This window comes from Phaseolus vulgaris, chromosome 2 (assembly GCF_000499845.2).
Source record: "Phaseolus vulgaris cultivar G19833 chromosome 2, P. vulgaris v2.0, whole genome shotgun sequence".
Taxonomy (NCBI): Eukaryota; Viridiplantae; Streptophyta; class Magnoliopsida; order Fabales; family Fabaceae; genus Phaseolus; species Phaseolus vulgaris.
The window spans coordinates 23,685,076-23,706,359 of NC_023758.2; the positions used below are offsets into that span (position 1 = coordinate 23,685,076).

Genomic DNA, 21,284 nt, shown 5'->3' on the forward strand with positions numbered 1-21,284 from the left:
ATTCCTCTACAACTTTATCATTTTGTTGGAGTCTTTGGTGTTGATACATCAACTCCCTATGATAATAGGAGGGTACATGGCGTTTCCTAAGGGCATCTCTAAGCTCATTCCACTAACTAATATGAACCAAAAGGTCTTTAAAAAATGTCCACATTACATAGTTTTTCCCTAAAAGCTAAGTGTATCTAGGGACACTCTCTTTTCTTCTTCAATATGGTGACTTTCAAAAATTTGGTCTACCTTCATCTCACAATCTAAAAATTCTTCTACACTGTTTCTACCATAAAAGAGAGGAAGATCTACCATTGATTCTCTAGGGAAAGATTCATATTTTGGTATATAATAATCTCTTAGGGGTGGTTGGTAATAATCTTCATTATGATAAGGACTATATCATCCCTTATTTTGATTCCTGGAGTCAAGACTCTTTCTTCTATGTCTAGGCTCCTCTTCCCTATGGGTCTTATTTATGTTGTCATTTCCTTCAAATCATCAATTTTTTTTTTGTAATTTCTCTATGTTCTTCCAATTATTCCTCCCATTTATCTCTCATAAATATTGTCTCTTCCCTCCAACTATATTCCTCCCTTGAATCCCTATTGCTACCTGGCACACTTGATGCATGAGAATGATCACTCATTTTGAAAATGTGTTGGAGATCCCACATCGACTAGAGATAAGAATATTTCATTGTATATAAGTGGATGCAAACCTCACCCCATAAGTCTGTTTTATGGGGTTGAGTTAGGCTTAAAGTCCACTTTGTAATAAAATGCAAAAAATTTCACAAGAGATTTGATTCAACAATGAGTGATAAAAAATAGGTTTAAAAATTTGAAAGTTTCTCTCAAGGTCAAAAAGTCAAAATTTCTTTGAGTTCACTCTCGAGAAAGAGTAGTGAGTCACTAGGACTACTTAAGGACCAATGTATTTTCTAGTCAAATACTCCTCAACTAATTTTAACAAATTTTCCTAAAAGGAAACTTCAAAATGATTTTTCTAGATGTGTGTGCAAGAGACCTAGAGACTAAAGAAAGGTCAACTATAAAATTTGAGAGATTCACCCTAGATATCACGAAGATTTAGAAAATAAAAGGAAATCAAGAAATTAACAAAAAGAAAATAAAGTAAAGCAAGAAAATCTAGACAAAATTCCTAAGTGAAAACGCAAGTGATACTTTGAGTCCATTGACACATTTCCACAAGACTAAACACTTATTATTACAATGTTTATCTTTTGGATTGCTTTAAAGGCATTTTCTCAAACACAAAACAAACAAAAATTACAAATGAAAAATTAACACAAAGTTCCATGACAATATGACTTAACAAAATAAATTTTTGATGTTTGATCTTTGTAGCTTGCCAAATCTTCCTCTTATGTGTTTATCACTCTTACTTTTGAACTTCCACTTGTTTGTTCTCTAAAAAGTAGTCATCCTTAACTTGATTTTTTTTTTCTCCAATATGCCACCTAACAATGTTAGTAACATTTTCCAAAGATCACAATTAAGGGATAATTTCCATCTCAAAATGTCAATAAAAATTCAAAATCAAGAAAAACTCAAAATTGAGAAAGCTAAACTAAAAGGAATGAGACAAACTCAAAGAATGTCCAAAAATTCAAGAGAAACAAAAAATTAAAAACTATTAAAAAAATTAGACACTAAAAAATAATTACCTAGAGAAATCTTTCTAGAATGGATTAAAAAGAAATTAAAGAATAATCAAAAAAATTTCAATAGTGCATGAGAACAAAAAAAATTATTGCCCAATATATGGCTTGGCCCAAATATTTCACTGCAGCCAAATTGGAATGGCACGGCCCACCGTGGTGCAATTTACAAACTAACATGCAGAATTTTATGGCCCTTTCCAATTCAATTTTCGTGGACCCCACATAAAAAATTCTTCAATTGTAAATTCGACCAGAATCATGCTTCACTGCACACCAAATTGTAGCGTTGCGTACCACAAATTTACGCTTCATGTACTGTATTGTTGAAAATATTTGTTTTGGCACTTGAATTTGAGGTTTTTTTTTATCATCTTAGGATTTTTTTTTTATCAAAATGGAGTCCGTTTAAAAAAAATTAGGCAGGTCGTGCCAATGACACGATTTCATATGGACAATTCGTCCCAATTTGACATGACTCTGTCATGTCATATTGAAATTGTGCCAACTTGGCATAACTTTTGTCATATCATACTGAAATCCACGTCATAATTTTTTTTTAATTTTATTGTTTATATATTAGGTAGCAAGTTATGTAATGTTAAAAATTAATTTGATACATAATTTTCTAAGAGTGTTAGTTTTAAGGAACAAAAAATTGGATAATCGTGTATGGATCATGTTTGACGGTAATGTAATACAATAACTTGATTATTTGATTAATTAAAAAATGAAGAAAATTGTTATTGAATTTGGAAATAAATAGATAAATGAAAATTTATTGTATTTGGAAAATAAATAGAGAATTATTGTTGTGAATTTGCAAAATAAATAGCTTGAGAAGTAATGATTTTACAGAACACGTAATGATGAGAAGAGATTAATTAGAACTAAACAAATTAGTAAGATTCATTACAAGATATAAAATAAAAATATAAAGTTGAACTAGAAGTAAATTATTTATGGGAAGACGTGCCACAATGTGGTCTTCATATTTGTCGTCGAGGTCTTCGTGGAGGGTGATGATAAGACGGAGGAGGAGGTGGAAGATGATCATCAGTGATATGTTCATCAACATTGTTATTGGCTTCATTATGAGATGTTGGTGAGGACATTGTGGCTCGATAGTGCATGGATGATGTTGGATTATATGCAGAAGGAGGGGTGAATGCCGAAGTTCCAAATATATTCGGTGGAGTGGAAAAAGTACCCGAAGGAGAAGGTAAAAAGTTATACGTGTAAGGAATTTGATGGTGTGGAGAATGAAGTGAGAGGTGGTGAAGATGATCCATGTGTGTGGATGTGGATGGTTGTGGAAGACCCGAATAACTGGATTGACCAACATCAAAATCATGACCATAAGGAAACCTCGAAGGGTAATAAGTCGGATGCGAAGGCGGTTGTGGTTGTGGTTGCGGTTCCAGTTCCAATTCCATGGGCTCCTGTGGCATGTCATACTCTTCGAAAAATAATGTTAACTTCATTATAAACATGTTGTTATTGCTAAAAATAAAAGGCATGAATATGAATTAACTTACATCTTCGTCAGAGGACGATTCCTGAGTCGATATGTAACGAATAGTATGGTTAATGTACCACTGCATGTATGTTGTGGAATCATGCAAATGACCATTACCATTAAACTGAATGCCTTCTATTAGATGATTATGTCTATCAGTCCACATTACTATCCACCGCTGATGGTATTCTGGCTAGTATCTGTTTGTTCTGCCCCTCATATCTTCTTTGTGCAACTCATCTAAGTTTTGTGGCTCTAATGGAATACCTTGTTGAAAACCAAATTTTCGCATAACCCGGTCAGCTTGGTGAAATTCAACAGTGGCAAAACTAATAAGGGGAACAACTGCCTACTAACTGGAGAAACCTCAGTAGTGATCAATACAACGACGTTTGGCATGTTGTATAGAGTCCACAAGAACTGCAAAATACTTGGCATTATTAGTATTGGACAAAATATATAATTAAACATTGGATATAGAATATAAATTGATGTTTTTATGAACCTTTTTTGGCTGTAAATTATCAATTGTCTTCCTTATCAAACTAACTGTCCTCGTAGGTAGGTGGGTGGTACCTTTGTGACGGTGCACGAGACCACCTTGTATAAATAACAAAATTGTTAACATTGGACATCGAACTTCATTTGCATACATGAGACATTAAATATCAAAATATACCTTTTGGCTAGTGGGAAACCATGTCCGGCGGCAATGTCCTTAGGAGTTAATGACTCAATTATTGAGGAAAGGGTTTTAATCCTCTCAGGCCCAACACTGCAATAGTAGCATACAACCTCCTATGTTGTCTTGGTGATAGTCAATTCTGTGATCTAATGCATGATAAAGACACGCCAACACAGCTGAACCCCAACTATAAGTGGCGACATGGGTCAAGTCAGCTAATAATAACATATACATTAGATGTACTCTGCTTATTGATGTGTTTGGCATTAACAAACTCTCAATTAATGAAAGAATATGTGCTCTAGCATGTTGAGCAATGACATCGTCTGTAGCATCAACCGAAAATTGCTGAAAGTTGTTGTTCAACCATGATAATTTTATGGTATTCCCTTTAATTACATTAAGGGAAGGGATGGACCCTAACAAGTATTGGCACACTTCAACCATGTCCCCACTTGTGAATCCAGTGATAGGTTGACCATTGATGGAAAGACCTAATTGTAGAGCCACATCTTGTAATGTGATTGTGGACTCTCCAAGTCGAAAATGAAAAGTATGGGTCTCTGGTCTCCATCTCTCAACTAGTGCAATGATCAAGTGATGGTTAATGTCGATGGAGGGAATGCTTAGTAGATGTCCAAATCTAGCTACATTTATCATATGAATGACTCAGAGATCTACAAATTGGAGGTGGATAATAACCCAGATGGCATGTCGTCTTGGTCGTAGTAATCGTTCGTTACCCTCCCGAATTTAGTAACATGCTTATTTTGAAGGCGCAATAGAGACATATCACAAGGTAGACGACGTCCGAATGCCATAAAAAACGGTTCTATAGTTATTGTAATTATTTTCAAATAATTAATTAATTGTAAATAATTATATATATTATGAATAAGATAAATAATTTTACTAATGTAAGAAATCACAAATAACAAAATATTAAACACTATAATGAATAATAAATTATTAATTTTTTTCTCAACATAAATCAAATAATACATTTTTTAAACCTGTTTATTTTTTTAAAATTCCATTTATATTAAAATATAAAAATGTATAAGTACTGTAATTATTTTGTAATAATTAAATAATTTATAAATAATTATATATATTTTAAATAAGTTAAATAATATAAATAATTTGACTAATGTAGCAAATCACAAATAACTAAATTATAAACAAATCATAAATTATGATTTTTTTTTGTCTGAACTAATAATTATTTTTATCACAAATCAAATGATACATTTTTCGTAAACCAGTTTATTTTTTTAAATACCATTTATATTAAAATATAAAAAGTATAAGTTTTATAATTATTTTCAAATGATTAAATAACTGTAAATACTTATATATACTATGAATAATTTAAATAATATAAATAATTGCATCACAGTAACAAATCTAATAACAAAATTATAAACAATTATAAACAATTACAATAAACAATTATAAACAATTACAATGAATCACAGATTATTCATGCTTTCAGTTTTGTCTCAATCTTTCATACTAAGACTTTTAGTTTTGTCTCAATCTTTCATACTCTAAGAGTCTCTGAGTTGAGTCTGCAAACAAATGCAACCACTGTAGTCTCAATTTCATGGTCACAAAGGCACTAAATATCTTCGCGATGTCGCCAGAATTGTCAGAATTGCAGCTGCGAAATTTTAAAAAACCATAATTACACTCTAGGACTAATAAAAGATTTTCTGGACGTCTGTAGATGGGGTCAAACAGAATTTTCATATCTTAGGAGAATGTTATGTCCATAGATACAGTTAAAATTATACTTCCTAATATGAAAATATTAAAAAATTATTTATAAAAAAATTTAACAAAAGATAAACATATTTAAATTATAATGTTTGAATTTTTATATTTATTCATCCTTATTGAATTATTCATCCTCATTGGAAAATACAGCTTTTAATTCTAGTTCATCAAGAGATAAATTAGCAATCTCAAAAAATCCATTTTCATCCAATAAAAAATCATATCATGTAATATCCCACAATTTAGTTTTTTTCTTCTTTGTATTTTGAGAAATTTCTTGAGAGAAGACGAAGATTACTATGGATACATACTAGATCCTTTGTCCTTTTAGGTATCATCTTATTTCTTTTTACATATTTACATAATTATACAAATATTTATCTTTAAGTAGTCATATTTATATAATCATAAAATTATTTATCATTATGTGAATATATTTACATAACCATAAATATCTATCATTAAGTGGTTATATTACATATTTACATAATTATACAAATATTTATCTTTAAAAGATTATATTCACATATTTGCATAATCATACGAATATTTATCTAGTTATAGTTACATATTTACATATTTATATAATCATAAAAATATTTATAATTAAGTGGTTATATTTTCATAACAATATTTTATTTCTTTTAAGTTAAAGTTTAATCTTATTTTAAAATATTAATCTTTAACAAAACATTACTGTTTAAAAATTAATTTAAATTATAAAAAATAATTTTATGTTTGAAATTTAAAAATAAAGTAAAATAAAAATATACAGAATATTATATAATTATATAATAAATTGTATTTAAATTAAAACATAATAATATTAAATTTAAAATGGAGAGGCACGACACCATTAGTGTTAGAGTGAAAGTAATAATAATTTAATAATGAATGCATTTTGAAAAAGCAGAGTCATTGTCATAAATAAATTCATTTCATAATTTCCCACTTCACAATATCTACCTACAGTCTGCACTTTTCATTTTGAAAAAATTTCTCAGAAACCCTTCATCTTCTATGTTTTCCGACCCAGCTCAAGTCGTCTGACACCGTGTCATTCGTGCTTCCGTCGGGTGTCCGCATCTGATACGCGTTCGACATGCGGAAGCGGAGACCAACCATCGTATCCAAACTTCATAGATTATAATTCATTCATGATACTGGAATATCTTTAAACAAATCCAAATAAAATAGTTGTAAACTTTCATAAGTTATCTTAATGAAATATTACTAATCCTATATAGAAAATAATTATCGTAATAAGTAGAAAAAAATTCTACAAACAGTTTTTATAAATTAAATCATACAATAAATATAATTTTCTGGTTGGGAACTTACAACATATATTATGAAGACTATGAATTAGTGAGTTAGCAACACTCAACTACAATGAAGAAGTCTATGTATCAAACTAAAAGATGGATGTCTTCAACAGTGCCCACAAGTAGGTTCTACAGTGAAGAAGTCTATATATTAAACTAGAAGATGGATTTCTTCAGAACAGTGCCCACAAGTAGGTTCCAGGTGTAGTTGGTAATAAAATTTCTTCTCCGGCTTGGTTTCCCAACAAGGTGGTTTGGCTAAAGATGCAGAGTGTAGCTTGCTATTTAATATCAATATCTGAGGCTATGCGTACAGACTCAAGTTTCGCAAGAAGGTGATTTGGCTAAAGAGTGCAGAGTGTAAGTTGGTATTTAATATCAATATGTGAGGCTATGCATGCATCGTCATTTCAGTCCAAAAAATATGCTTGGAAATACCCCTTCATTTAAGGACTAAAAATTGGTCAACAAGGAGTCTGTCTTACTATTTCGAAGCACGCTTCTTACATCTACTTTAAAGCTGCGGTGCACCTTGAAAATACAAAGTTTTTCTTCTTTCATTGTTGAATGAAGACAAAGCAAATCTGGCAAAGCAAACCTGCCAAGCTGTGACCCTTGCATGTGAATTTAGTGCGTGAGCGAGAGAACCCACTCTCATCTATAAAAAACGAGAGTTTGAATAAGCTAAAGCGTGCAACGTAGACAGTGTTGATGGAAAAAACGCACGCGGAAGCAACACACAATCACGAATCAACTACGGAAAATAAACAACACAAGATTTAACGTGGTTCGGTCGCCAACTGCAACCTACATCCACACGGGCAACTATTAGGTTTTCATTTTGTCCTGTTGCACACCAATTACAAGTACAATGATCTCTTTAAATAGATATTATAAAAGGGACATAATGATTAAGTCCACCCACTAAACATGGTGTCTAGTCAACCCAACCCAATTGGTCCTGGCTTCATACCCAACAATCTCCCACTTGAAGCCACGAAACAATGTTCACCTGCGCTTCAATTGTGTACATGGTGTCTTGTCAGCCCAACTCAATTGGTCTTGACTTCATACCCAACAATCTCCCACTTGAAGTCACGGAACAATGTTCACCTCTAGTTGCCACCAACCTTCTTAATCATTTTGAAGACTTCGTTAAAACTCCCCTAAGTTTCAACACGTCAGTCACTGACCCGTTCTCTTTTCCTACCGACTCCCACTTACATGAATTGCCGGATCCTGGAACAACTTGAGAACAAACACTCTTCATATTCAACAAGAAATTTTCTGGAGAAGTTTCAACAGCTGGAATACTGGTTCTCCTAACCCACTGTCGTCTAGGAACCTCAGCTGAAGCACAATCCGTGCTCCCACTGCCACAAGTACCTCTAACTGGTCTACCTGAACCTTTCCATGCTCGTTCATCCTGAATCTGACCTGTGGCTCTGAGTTTCTCTCTTGTAAAGACAACCCTCTTCTGCCCACGAGATTTTGTGAACTGGACTTTGTTTATCTTCTGAACTGGGATGATCACTCCCTCAGACACGGTAATCCGACCATATACAACTAACCTCTCTTTTTTCCGCAGGTCATGACAAGATTTCCCTTGACGACATTCCACTGCTGATTTCCGAACTGCACTTCATGTCCCTGTTCGTCCAACTACCTAACAGAAATCAAACTTTTCCTCAAGCTTGGAACAACTCTGACATCCTTCAAAGTCCATAAACCAACTGGTGTCTTCAACACTATGTCACCCATGCCTGTAACATCAAGAGTTTTGTTGTCCGCTAGTCTTACCTTTCCAAAGTCTCCAATAACTAGATTCTACAATGCTTCAGAATCCATGACCCAGGAATCCACACTGTTATCCGCGCAACAGACTAAGAGGTCCTCGTCTGCGGAATCTTCTACAATGTTAACTTGTTTATCATTTGGGCATTGATTCCTGAAATGCCCCACCTCCTTGCAGTTACAACATGTTACACTTAAGCAATCCCGAGTGTTTGACTGACTCCTTCCTTTGTTCTTGCTCCCACTATCTCTGATATTTTTCTTACCTCTGATGACATATAGCGATTCACTAGATGATTCCCCATAACTCCTTCTTCGGACGTCTTTGCCAAGAATGAGATCACGAATCTTCTCAAAAGTGAATCAATCGGATCCCGTTGAACTGGTAACTGCTGTAACCGTTCTGAACCAACTGTCAGGCAAAGACGATAACAGTAGTAAATCTTGAATTTCATCATCGAACTTAATGCCCACTGACATAAGTCTGGCTAAGATCGAATTCATTTTATTGATGTGCTCAGTAACTGAACTCGCAAATCCTTAATTTGAATTTTCCACCAACTGAAATTTGTACCATCGAATTTTTAATTCGGAACTTCCCGTCTTCTGCCATCTCAAACGACTAGTCGAGATACTCGGTACAACTAATTTCAGATTTTGGTAATCTTTTTTTTTTTTAAAATCAAAACCACAAAAATTGCACCACCCAAAATCACTCACCCACAGACCTGGTCGCAGTCCCCACTGCACTGACGCTCTGCACCACCACCGTCGCTAGTCACCGCTGTTGTGGAGCAGATTTTGGAGCCTCCTCCTTGCACCGCTGTGAAACCCTAAGCCTTGGGACGCTATTGTAGCCCCTGCAAAACCCTAGCTTTGGGATGCTGATGCCGCCTCTGCTAAACCCTAGCTTTGGGACACTAATGTCGCCTCTGCGAAACTTTAACTTTGGGACACTACTGCAACTGCAATTTTCACGTCTCGTCGATTAATTTCTGCTGATCGGATCTCTAGTGTGTAAACGAACCAAGGCTCTTGATACCACTTGATGGAAAAAATGCACGCGGAAGCAACATACAATCACGAATCAAATACAGAAAATAAACAACACAAGATTTAACGTGGTTCGGTCGCCAACTGCAACCTACATCCACACGGGCAACTATTAGGTTTTCATTCTGTTCTGTTGCACACCAATTACAAGTACAATGATCTCTTTAAATAGAGATTATAAAAGGGACATAATGATTAAACCCACCCACTAAACATGGTGCCTAGTCAGCCCAACCCAATTGGTCTTGGCTTCATACCCAACAAGTGTCTCTAGAGAGAACCCATCCTCAAAGCATTGATCTCCTCAATCTCTATGGGTAACAAATAATTACATTTTTTGTTCTAAGATATAATTTAATGTAGTTTTTTAGAGATAATTTAAGTATTATTGTTTATTAAAATTGAACCTTTATTTAAAGAATTTGTGCGATACAAATTAAGATAGATTATGAAGGTGAAATTTAATTGAGTGAAGGAAAAATAATAAATTAATTTGTTAAGAAATGTTTCTCTTTTAAATAATTTTTCGTATTAGTTAATTTCTATCCGTCATTATTATATATAATTTTATATATGGTAATAAAAAAAGGTGTCTCATTTTATTTAATATTCAATGTTTTAAGAATCTGTAAAGGTTTTGTAGATTCAATTCTTTATTGTTATAATATTAGTAAGTTTTGATGTGTGTTTTAACTCTCTCCAAGGCTTCATACATACTACAGATATTTGTGTTATTTCACATTTTCAGATTTGTGCTAAATAAACTTTTTTTTTCTTTAGTATGATTATCTTCCTTAGTTTTTGGTCTTTCGGTTAAGCCATTTCAGTTTCATGCACAAATATTTTCTTACATAAAATCATGTTATTTTTAATTAATTTTTTATTTTTCAAACATATTAAAAGTTAAAAAATAAATAAAAAATTGGTACATGAATGTGTGTTTCACGTCAAGTACTTATTTTATTGTGAATGATTGGGTTTTGGTTTCATCCATGCTTTTTCCAATTAATTTTTTATATTATAAACTTATTAAAATTTTAAAAAATGAAAATAGTTTTTTGGCACATCATGTTGAGTTGTGCAGGTCAATTCCTGATTTTTAGAAAATCTTATAGGAAATATAATGAATGAATCATAAACTAAACATACTTTCAAATATATGCATTGCAGTACCAGGTACCATTCCATTCATTCTTCCATACATTGCTACGAGAGTGTATAAGAACTCCCTTCCATATTTTTTTCTTTTATATTTACGGTGTTGATGAGCATATATTTATTCACACTCACTAGCCTTATTCATAGATTATTAGACTATAATAGTAAATAAATCCATTGTTTTCATTAATATTCTTATAATTGGGTTTATTTGAGCCTTAACTATTATTATTGTTAATTTTGTGTTTTTAGAGTAAATTATCCGGAGGAAGCATCTACCTTTGTGAATGGGCCAAATATGCAAAAGTCCAAGTTACTTCTTGAACCAGGAAACAAATTTTGAGGAGAATAAAGAGAAAATAAAATCTACAATATCTCAGAAACAGAATTGGAAGCAAATCTTCTACAAAGTACAAGAATTCTGGAAAGATGGAAACTTGGAAACTATTAACAAAATATAAACTACAATATTTTCCCAAAATCCTTGGAGCAGAAAAGCCTATAAAAGGACACAAGCATCAAGGAGAAAAGGGGGAGCTTCATAGGGTTTTCTTAGTTTATTTTCTTCTTTGTAATTCTTTTGTTTTGCCTCCACATGGAAGGCTAAACCTTTTTGGTTGATTCTTTTGTAACTTCCCATTGAGTTCTGAGGTTTTGTTCAATAAAAGTTTCGATTTTTAATTCTCTATAGCAGTTGTTTTTATTGTCTAATCTCCTGGAAAACTAGTTTTTGTGAGAGGTTGTACTTGAACGCATGATTTGTCTTCCTTGTCTTAAACTTTGGTTTCTTAATTAGTTCGCATTGTTCTAATTAATTTCTTGGACGCATGATTCAAGAGAGAGAAGGTAAGCATTCCCATGGAGTATACGCATGGAACAAAGTGGGTATTGATTAAACCAGTAGACGCATGTTTTACTAGTGAGTTTCAATTGAATCAGATCGGCACATGTTCAATCTGGTTTAGCTCTGTTGGAGGATTGAGAAAAGATTAATCTTTAGAGAACTTGTGAAGAATTCAATGGTGGAAGAACTTGGGGATCAATCGCTTTTTTATTTTCTATTTAAATCTCTTTTATATTTTCTGCATAACTATCTTAAGCCCCTTTTTATTATTATTGTTATTACTAACTTTTATTGCTTGTAGATAAATTCTAAACAATGATCTACTGATTTTACTATTGGATTCATTGGGAGACGACTTGGGGTCATCTGACCACAATTATACTATCATTTCTCTAGTGTTAGACAAGTCTACGCTAGAATCATATTAATTTGACAGCAAAACGACATTTATCAGATGTATATGGATTCCTGGTATTCTGGTGGAAGTTCTTCGAACACTAAGAAAGAACCTATTATCAGAGATATGGTTCATGAATTCAGTGAAGATGATGAACAAGAGGAGTACATTACGGAGGAACAAACCTTCCCAACTTCATCCAACGACAATGTTCAATCATTTAGTCGTACAACCCACAATATACATTTTGACCTTTCGAAAGGCACGTCTTTCAAATCAAAGGAGTCAACTTTGAATGCAATCAAACAATACCACATTGCTTAGGGTTACAACTTTATGGTGGTGGAATCAAAGCCGAATAAATATACTGCACGTTGCATTCATTACAACAACGGTTGCCAATGGCGCATCCGAGCCTCTTTTACAAAAATTCAACAACAATGGGAAATCAAAAAAATTTAAGCTTCTCACACCTGTTTAAACACATATGTTCAGTTGATCAAAAAAATTTAGATTCAAGCCAAATAGCATCCTTCGTCGTTAACTCCGTCAAAGCGAATCCATCCATTCCGATAAAAACTATAATTATGGAAATAAAGAATCGACTTGGTTATTTGGTGACGTATAAAAAAACAACGGTAGCCAAACAAAAGGCTCTTGCAATGGAGTTCGGTGATTGGGACGAATCATATAATCATCTTCCAAGGTGGTTGCAAGTTGTACAAGACAGTGTCCCTGGAACTGTAGTGCAATATATTACTCGTCCGTATGTTGTTGATGGTGTTCAAGATGAATCTAATTACATCTTAGAACGTGTGTTCTGGTCGTTCAAGCCATGCATTGAAGGGTTCAAATATTGCAAACCCATAGTTCAAGTTGATGGCCAATTCTTGACTGGAAAATATCACGACACTTTATTGACTGCCATCGGTCAAGATGGGAATCAGAACATTTTTCCGTTAGCTTTCGCCATTGTTGAAGGTGAAACAAAGGAAGTCCTTATATGGTTTTTCCAATTGTTACAAGCATATGTCACACCTCAGTCAAATTTATGCATGACTACGGATAGAGGAACAACAATATTATCAACATTACAATCTCCAAAAGTTGTTTCCGAAGAAGATGGTTTAACCTTAGTGTATTGCATACGTCATATAACATCCAATTTCAATAAGAGGTTTAAAAATGTTGACTTAAAGCGGAAACTAATCAACATGGGTAAACATTTCTTAACTTCAATCACACACTTCAAACATTTCACAACATTTTCTGTTAATATCTTTTTTGAAATTGTTACAGGTTATGAAATGAAGCAGCTAACTCTACAAGCAAAGTTATCGGCTATGCAAGCAGAATTTCCACAGGCAGTCTCTTAGATTGATCAAATACCATTGGAAAAATGGACACAAGCCTATGACGGGGGCAAGAGGTACGAGCACATGACAACAAATCTTGCTGAAAGCATCAACTCCGTTTTGAAAGGGGCCCGATCCTTACCGATTTGTGCATCAACTCCGTGTTGAACAAGCGACCAAAATACAATGCATGTTGCGAGTCGAACATAAATTCCCAGAAGATATAGTCGCTCTGCCACGAAAGAATGAAGCACAATCTGCTATGTGTCATGTGCAAAGATATGACCGAGAAAATTCAATCTTTGACGTAGAAGATATGCTGACTATCGAACATCGACTCTACCCAATGACATACACAGTTAAATTAAATGAATGGTGGTGTGATTGTGGGGAATTTCAAGCTATACATCTGCCTTGTCCACATGTAATTATTGTTTGCTCATTTTGTCATTTACAGGTAACAACATTTGTGGCCCCAATATACCGTCTGCACAATATTTTAAAGGCTTATGAGGTCCAATTTAATCCAGTTTGAAATCAGGATTATTGATTTACTTACACGGGACCAAATTTCTTACCTGACCCCATCATGTGTCGACATAAATCAGGAAGACCTAACACTCAACACATTCGTAATGAAATGGATGATTCAATTCCAAATAAGTCAAAAATATGTTCATATTGTAGAACTGAAGGTCACAATAGAAGCAATTGTCCGCACATACAAACTTAATAATAAAATTCAATTCAAGTTTGATTATTAATTTTCTCATTTTCTTTATCTATGTATTTATTCATTCATAACACTCTTAGAACATTCATTTTCTTTAGCTATGTATTTATTCATTCGATTCAAACATGATCCATAAACGATTATTCATTTTTTGTTCCTTAAAACTAACGCTCCTAGAAAGTTATGTATCATATTAATTTTTAACATTACATAACTTACTACCTAATATATAAACAATAAAATTTAAAAATAAAATAAAATAATGACGTGGCAGAAGTCGTGCCAAGTTGACACGACTTCGGTATGACATGACAGAGTCGTGTCAAATTGGGACGAGTTGTGCATATGAAGTCGTGCCATATTAACACAACTTACCCAAATTTGTAATATTTTTTAGATTTAATTATCTCATTCGTCCCTATATTTAGGGTCAATATTCAATTTGGTACCGTGGTTTTTAAAAAAATCAATTTGGTCCCTATGTTTTTTAAAATGTATCCAAATTGGTCATTTCCGTTAAGTCCCTCCTAACAGCGTCAGTTCTTGCTTACGTGGCAGAGAGAGAATGTCTATGTGGCGGAGAGAGTGTTTATATAGAGAGAGTGTGTTTATGTGGAGAGAGAGTATTTATGTGGAGAGAGATGTGAAATTAAGAGTTATTATTATTATTATTATTAATATTGTTATTATTATTATTATAGTTATTATTATTACTATTATTATTATTACTATTATTATTATTATTATTATTAATGTTATTATTATTACTATTATTATTATTATTATTATTATTATTATTGTTGCTGCTGTTATTATTATTAATAATAATAAAAATAATAATAAAAATAGTAATAATAATAATAATATTAATAAAAATAATATTAATATTAAGAATAATAATAAAAATACTATTAATATGAATATTAAGAAAAATAATATTAATATTAAGAAAAATAATATTAATATTAATATTAAGAAAAATAATATTAATATTATTATTAAGAAAAATAATATTAATATTATTATTAAGAAAAATAATATTAATAATAATAATAATAGTAATAATTATAATATTAATATTAAGAAAATTAATATTAATATTAAGAATAATAATATTAATATTATTATTCTCTCACATAAACACCCTTTCGCCACTTAAGCAATACCTAAGGTGAAACTTAACGGAAAGAACCAATTTGAATACATTTTAAAAAATATAGAGATCAAATTAATTTTTTTAAAAACCATAGTACCAAATTGAATATTGACTCAAAATATAAGGACGAATAAGGTAATTAAATCTATTTTTTAAACGGATCATTTTGGAAAAAAGAAAAAAAATAACCCCAGGTTGGTAAAAAAACCCTGAATTTGATTTGGTCAAAAAAGTGAACCAGCAGAATTAATGCACCAAATTTTAGCTTTTAACTGCTCGCCAATTTAACAATTTCTCTCTCCTATCAATTTGATCAAAACCGTGACTACTGCACTTTTTGCTTCACTTTTCAATCAACCTGGAACACCATTTTGTTTTCAATTGATTTGCCAATTCCAGCCAGCACTATATTGGAATTGAAATTGAAAGTTGCACCAAAACAACTAATTTCACAAGTATTAATTTAGAATGGTAATCTGTTTTCAGATTCAACAAACACCAGTAGCTTCGGATCACAAGCAAATTTCAGATTTTCAAATCAAATTGCAATTCATTTTTTCTGCATATGGAAACCATGCTCCAATTTCACCGTTTTAATTTGCCATGTAAGTCAACTAACTATTGAAAAGCATTTTCCAGATTCACCAAATTTCACGTAAATAAACTGCACCTCAATTCCAAACAACAAATTCAATTTGCAAATCACCAGATTAAATTTCAACTAGCGCAAGAAGAAAATACTGCACTGAATCTCAGCAGGTTTGTATGTCCAGCAGCGGCTTAGACTTTGCTGCAGCTTCAAACAAAATTTGCACAGAAACTTACATGGCAGATTAGCTACTGCTTTTAGTTTTCAAACAGCACAAGAAATACTGCACCACTGCACCAGCTAATTCGGCTAAAATCTGCAGTAGAACTTTGTACCAAGGTTCATAAAATAGCAATCAATTTCATTACTGGTCCAAAGTTTTGGATGAATCATTTTCACAAACACTTTATCTGCTTGTTCTGAAAATTGTATGGCATTGAATTTCCAGTGAAACAACAACGAACAATTCGACTAGATTTCGCACCAACCACAGATTCAAATTCGTGCAACATGTTTTCAGAAAACCAAAATCGCGCCAAAATCTGTAAAAGATGAACGGATTTTCAAGATCTGTTTCAAATTTACAAACAGAACAAATTCTGCTATTCGCACCACTGGAATTGCTCTTTGCACTCAACAAATATTTCGGAAAATTTTCGAAAACGAGTTTTGGAGAAGATGACAATGGAAACGTATTTAAAAATGATAATAATCTAGTAGTAATTTAAGAACTAAAAAATGAAAATAAAAAAAATACTAAGAGTTATAATTTATGTGATTCTTTTTTAAGTTCAACTAATTTGGTTTATGACAAATTTAAACTAAACATGATTATAGACAAAATATTTATGATTATAATCAAAATTACTCAATTATAAAAAAATTTCATAAAATGAATGTAATGAAAATTTAATAAAATTCAAAGCAATATACAAATATGAACTCAAAACACTTAAAAGCACATATACAAAAAATTCAAGTAAGAACAATAAATTTGAAAAAAAAATCAAATTCAATCGTGATAATATATTTTTGAATTTCTTATAAAAAATAGTTCATATTAAGGCGAGTGTTAAAAAATATTTTGTAAACCTCTTTTTTGACCCTCAAGAAATAAATTATCTTCTAAATTTGGAGACTCATCTCAAATATTTCAAGATATGCTTTCTTCTCAATTGAATGAATACGGATATTCTTTCTACTAAGAATAATTAATAATATTTCTAAAAATTTAAATAAGATTCAATTGAAAATGGACTTCAAATTTAATTAATTCTGTATTTTTTTTATAGTTTTAAAGCACAAATTCACAAAAAAAATAACATTTATATTCATAATTTAATTTATATTCTAAAAAATATATTTTTCAATTTTATAAGAACGTTTATAATTAAGTCACAATAATTTTTTTTGATATTGTCATAATTAATTTGCTAAATTTTCCAGAAAAACTATTTAAATTCAAATTTTTTTGTATTTTTAATTTTAAAATTTTAGTTTTTATATTTTTATTTAAACTTTTGTCAATGTGTTATTTTTTTAAAACTAGAATAAGTTATGCAAGTATCATTTTCAGCTTCAACCCTTAACATATAAGTGAGTTGATTGTCGTTTTATTAAAAAAAAAATTAAGGAGATGAATATGTTTAAAAATGAAAAGGTTGTGATTTTCATTTAAATAACTTAACAGGAGATCAAGTATATATTTTAAGATTAAAGTGTCAGTATTATTTAGCATCTAGGAAGATAAGTGTAATTTTCTCTTATCTATTTCCATCCAAGTTTATGCGAGTGTTTTGAGTTTTTTTTCCCTTAATTATCTTTTTCGTTGCTTATTTTATTTTATTCGATCTTCCTATTAACAACAAGTTTAATAAAGTCTTTAATTTTTAAATATGTAACAATTTTTTCATCTAATTAGAAGTAAAATCACTACAAAAAAAACAAATATTGATAGTTTTAATTTTTATATATAATTTATAAAAGTAATATCATCAAATTTAATCTATAAAAAGAGTCCTATCCTATGGTTACATTTTTAAAAATAAAAATAAAATAATTTGATTGAATATTGTTGAGTTTTTATATCTTTTATTAATAAAAGAATTAAATTTAAAATAAATAAATAAATAGTAGAAAAAAGGGATTATTTTTTTAATTTTTGTAGTTTTTCAATGATTTTTTTATATGCACTTATACTCTTACAAGTTATTGAAAACCAGTTAAAAGTGTTTGTTTACAATTTTCAAGTATCTAGAGTAAAAAACAGTGGATGGGAAAAAGGGTTTTGAAAAATGGGGTTGGATGTTGAATGATTTAGTTTGGTCTTAAATGGCCATCATTTAACCTATTTTCACCCACATTGTAATCTACTCTTCCTTGTGATCAACCCTGGCAAAAACAATTGGGTGATAACCAAAGCAGGAGCAAGAACATGGAGCAACAAAACCCACAAGAAAACACACCCTTCATTACTTCTCCATTTGGTTTCAGCAATAAAATTCAGTTACTATAACAAAAACTGTTGGCATTCCAATCATCCTCTTTTTCACGTCTTCAAACAACGCTCTAAATATACGCCACGTGTATGTTCTAGATATCTCTCCGCCACGCTGGCAATCCTCATACCACTCTCTCCACCAATAGCATGCAATATATATCCAGAAGATATTGTCCCCTTCGCTATTTATAAAACGTTCCCGTCGTCATCATAAAAATCTAAAACCGTGTTAGTTAACTCTTTCCAATTCACTATCTGAATATTCATCGGAGATGTCTGCCGTTAACGAAGAAGCTCCTGCTCCCGTTCTGGAAAAGTCACTGGAGAAGGTGAAGGCGGCCAAGGAGAAAAAACCTAAGGCTCCTAAAGAGAAGAAGACGAAACAGGCAAAAACTGCTTCACATCCTCCATATTTTCAGGTATTCCTGCGTTTATCTTTTGTTATTTAATCCCTAAATATACACTTGATTTTGTTTTTTAATTAGATTTTTTGAATTCGTATTGTTTTGTATAGATGATTAAGGAGGCTTTGGTGGCGCTGAATGAGAAGGGAGGATCGAGCCCATATGCCATAGCGAAGTACATGGAAGAGAAGCACAAGGCGGTGCTCCCGGCGAATTTTAAGAAGATTTTAGGTCTGCAATTGAAAAACCAAGCCACTAGAGGAAATCTCGTGAAGATCAAGGCCTCCTACAAGCTTTCTGAAACCACAAAGAAAGATAAGGTGGAGACAAAGGTGAAGGCTGAGAAAAAAGAATCACGTCCGAAACGTGACAGTAGCGCAACGACCTCTGCGCCGAAGAGCAAGAAGACAACCGAGGCGGTTAAAAAGGGCGGGAAGAAGGTTGGGGCGAAGAAGAGTAAGAAGGTATCAACTCCTGCGAAGCCTAAACAGCCCAGATCCATTAGGTCTCCTTCCAAGAGGACCCGGAAGGCTGCAGCGGCCTGATGCTTCATATTTTTCTTGTTTCGTGAGAAACCGTTATTACATATGTATAGTAGATAAGAAAAGGTGTGTGTTGGGTATCTTGCTCCATATGCTTGAGCAAAGTTAAGTTAAGGATAATTTTAAGGATGTATTCTCTGTCCATGGTGATCAAATGGAGATTAGTTTTACTGTTTCAATTATTGTTTCCAATGGTTGTTTTGAGCGAATTTTCTTGAACGTGTAAGGTTTTGGTGTGCAGGTTGATTTTTTATGTATTTTTACTGGGCCCTTTACGTGATTATTATATTATTGGTGGATTGTGACTGGGCCGGGCATAGTGGTGCACTATGTGAGGTTTGGTCTGATATTTTGTGTGCATAGCCTAAAATGAATCATCTTTTAATAACATAACTTCCGAACTTGATTGTAGGTTTTGAAAAACATGTAACCCTATTTAACCTTATCTGTGGTTAATTAGTTTGCATATACAAAACAATGATCCCTGGAAATAATTTTTATATAAATAACATTAATACTCTATTTGATTCAATTGATGCACTGTTCCTTCCTTAACTTTCAGGAATTTTTTTTAATCAAAATCATCAAAAAATCAATTATCAAATTTCTTTTAACATAATCAATTATATAATTAACATAATTAATTATACTTTATATTATAACATATAATCAGTTATATATATAGCATATAATCAATTATATAATTAAATATAATAAAATAACATAATATAATAAAAATAAAATACTATTTAAAAAAATAAAACATTAAATATTAAATAAATTAAGGTTAATTAAAAAAAATGTTATCTAATAAAAAATAACATTTCTAATAAATCTTTATAATTATTAATTACATATTATTTATTTTTATCAAAATTTATTTTTAATAACTTTTTTTATGATTAAATAATTTATATTTTTTTTAATTAAGATATTTGATGAATAATATTTTAATTTGAGCAGGTTTAATATACAAATAAGTAATTTATTTTTTATTTTTAATTAATTTTAATCTTATATTTTTGCTAATTAATTTAATCTTATATTATTATTAATTAATTTTAATCTTATTTTTATTAATTAATTTTAATCTTATTTTTATTAATTAATTTTTATTTTTATTAATTAATTTTAATCTTATTTTTTATTAATTAATTTTTTAATCTTATATGTTTATTAATTAATTTTAATCTTATATTTTTATTAATTAATTTTAATCTTATATTTTTATTAATTAATTTTAATCTTATATTTCTAATAATTAGTTTTAATCTTATATTTTTATTAATTAATTTTAATCTTATATTTTTATTGATTAAGTTTTTTAATTAAACATATTCATCACATATATAAATTTATTATAATTTTTTTAAATTTATAAAACAAATGTTCTAGCTATATTTATTTTCTTTCATATTTTATATTTTTTCCGTAATCAGTTATTAGACAATATAAAAAATAATGTTTTAACTATGAATTCATTTAGTTATATATTTTATTTAATTATTTTGAATATAAAAATAAATTTATAATTTTGTTTTTTATCAATTAAAAAGTAAAAATTTTAATCACATCTATCACTCACAAACTTTTATAAATTATTATTTTTTATTTTCATTTTATTTACTAGTGTAAAATAGATTTTTTATAATGATTCTTATGATGGTTTTTGTTCTTATAAAAGAGTCGATGACTCTTAATTAAGCTATGACATAATCTTCACGGGTTGATCTCTCGTATTGGGCTTTTGGGTTTGGGCTCTCGGCTTCTTTTCTC

General features: G+C 31.0%; 2 protein-coding genes across 2 annotated transcripts; both read left to right on the forward strand.

Annotated features, from left to right (window-relative positions):
* Positions 1-12,292: 12,292 nt before the first annotated feature.
* LOC137809228 (uncharacterized) lies at positions 12,293-13,605 on the forward strand. The gene is made up of 3 exons (XM_068610363.1): positions 12,293-12,491; positions 12,725-13,447; positions 13,529-13,605. Exons 1-3 carry the CDS (start codon positions 12,293-12,295, stop codon positions 13,603-13,605), a joined length of 999 nt encoding a protein of 332 aa, XP_068466464.1.
* Positions 13,606-18,516: 4,911 nt separating this feature from the next.
* On the forward strand, positions 18,517-19,687 carry LOC137810983 (histone H1). The gene is made up of 2 exons (XM_068612509.1): positions 18,517-18,981; positions 19,077-19,687. Exons 1-2 carry the CDS (start codon positions 18,835-18,837, stop codon positions 19,509-19,511), a joined length of 582 nt encoding a protein of 193 aa, XP_068468610.1. The 5' UTR covers positions 18,517-18,834; the 3' UTR covers positions 19,512-19,687.
* The last annotated feature ends 1,597 nt before the right edge of the window (positions 19,688-21,284 follow it).

Excerpts from the sequence above, each read along its gene's own strand:
- LOC137809228 (XM_068610363.1), top strand. The coding sequence starts at position 12,293 with ATGGATTCCTGGTATTCTGGTGGAAGTTCTTCGAACACTAAGAAAGAA. Across the intron at positions 12,492-12,724 it reads ACATTTTGACCTTTCGAAAG|TTGATCAAAAAAATTTAGAT; the intron begins GCACGTCTTTCA and ends ACATATGTTCAG. Across the intron at positions 13,448-13,528 it reads GCGGAAACTAATCAACATGG|GTTATGAAATGAAGCAGCTA; the intron begins GTAAACATTTCT and ends AAATTGTTACAG.
- LOC137810983 (XM_068612509.1), top strand. The coding sequence starts at position 18,835 with ATGTCTGCCGTTAACGAAGAAGCTCCTGCTCCCGTTCTGGAAAAGTCA. Across the intron at positions 18,982-19,076 it reads CACATCCTCCATATTTTCAG|ATGATTAAGGAGGCTTTGGT; the intron begins GTATTCCTGCGT and ends TGTTTTGTATAG.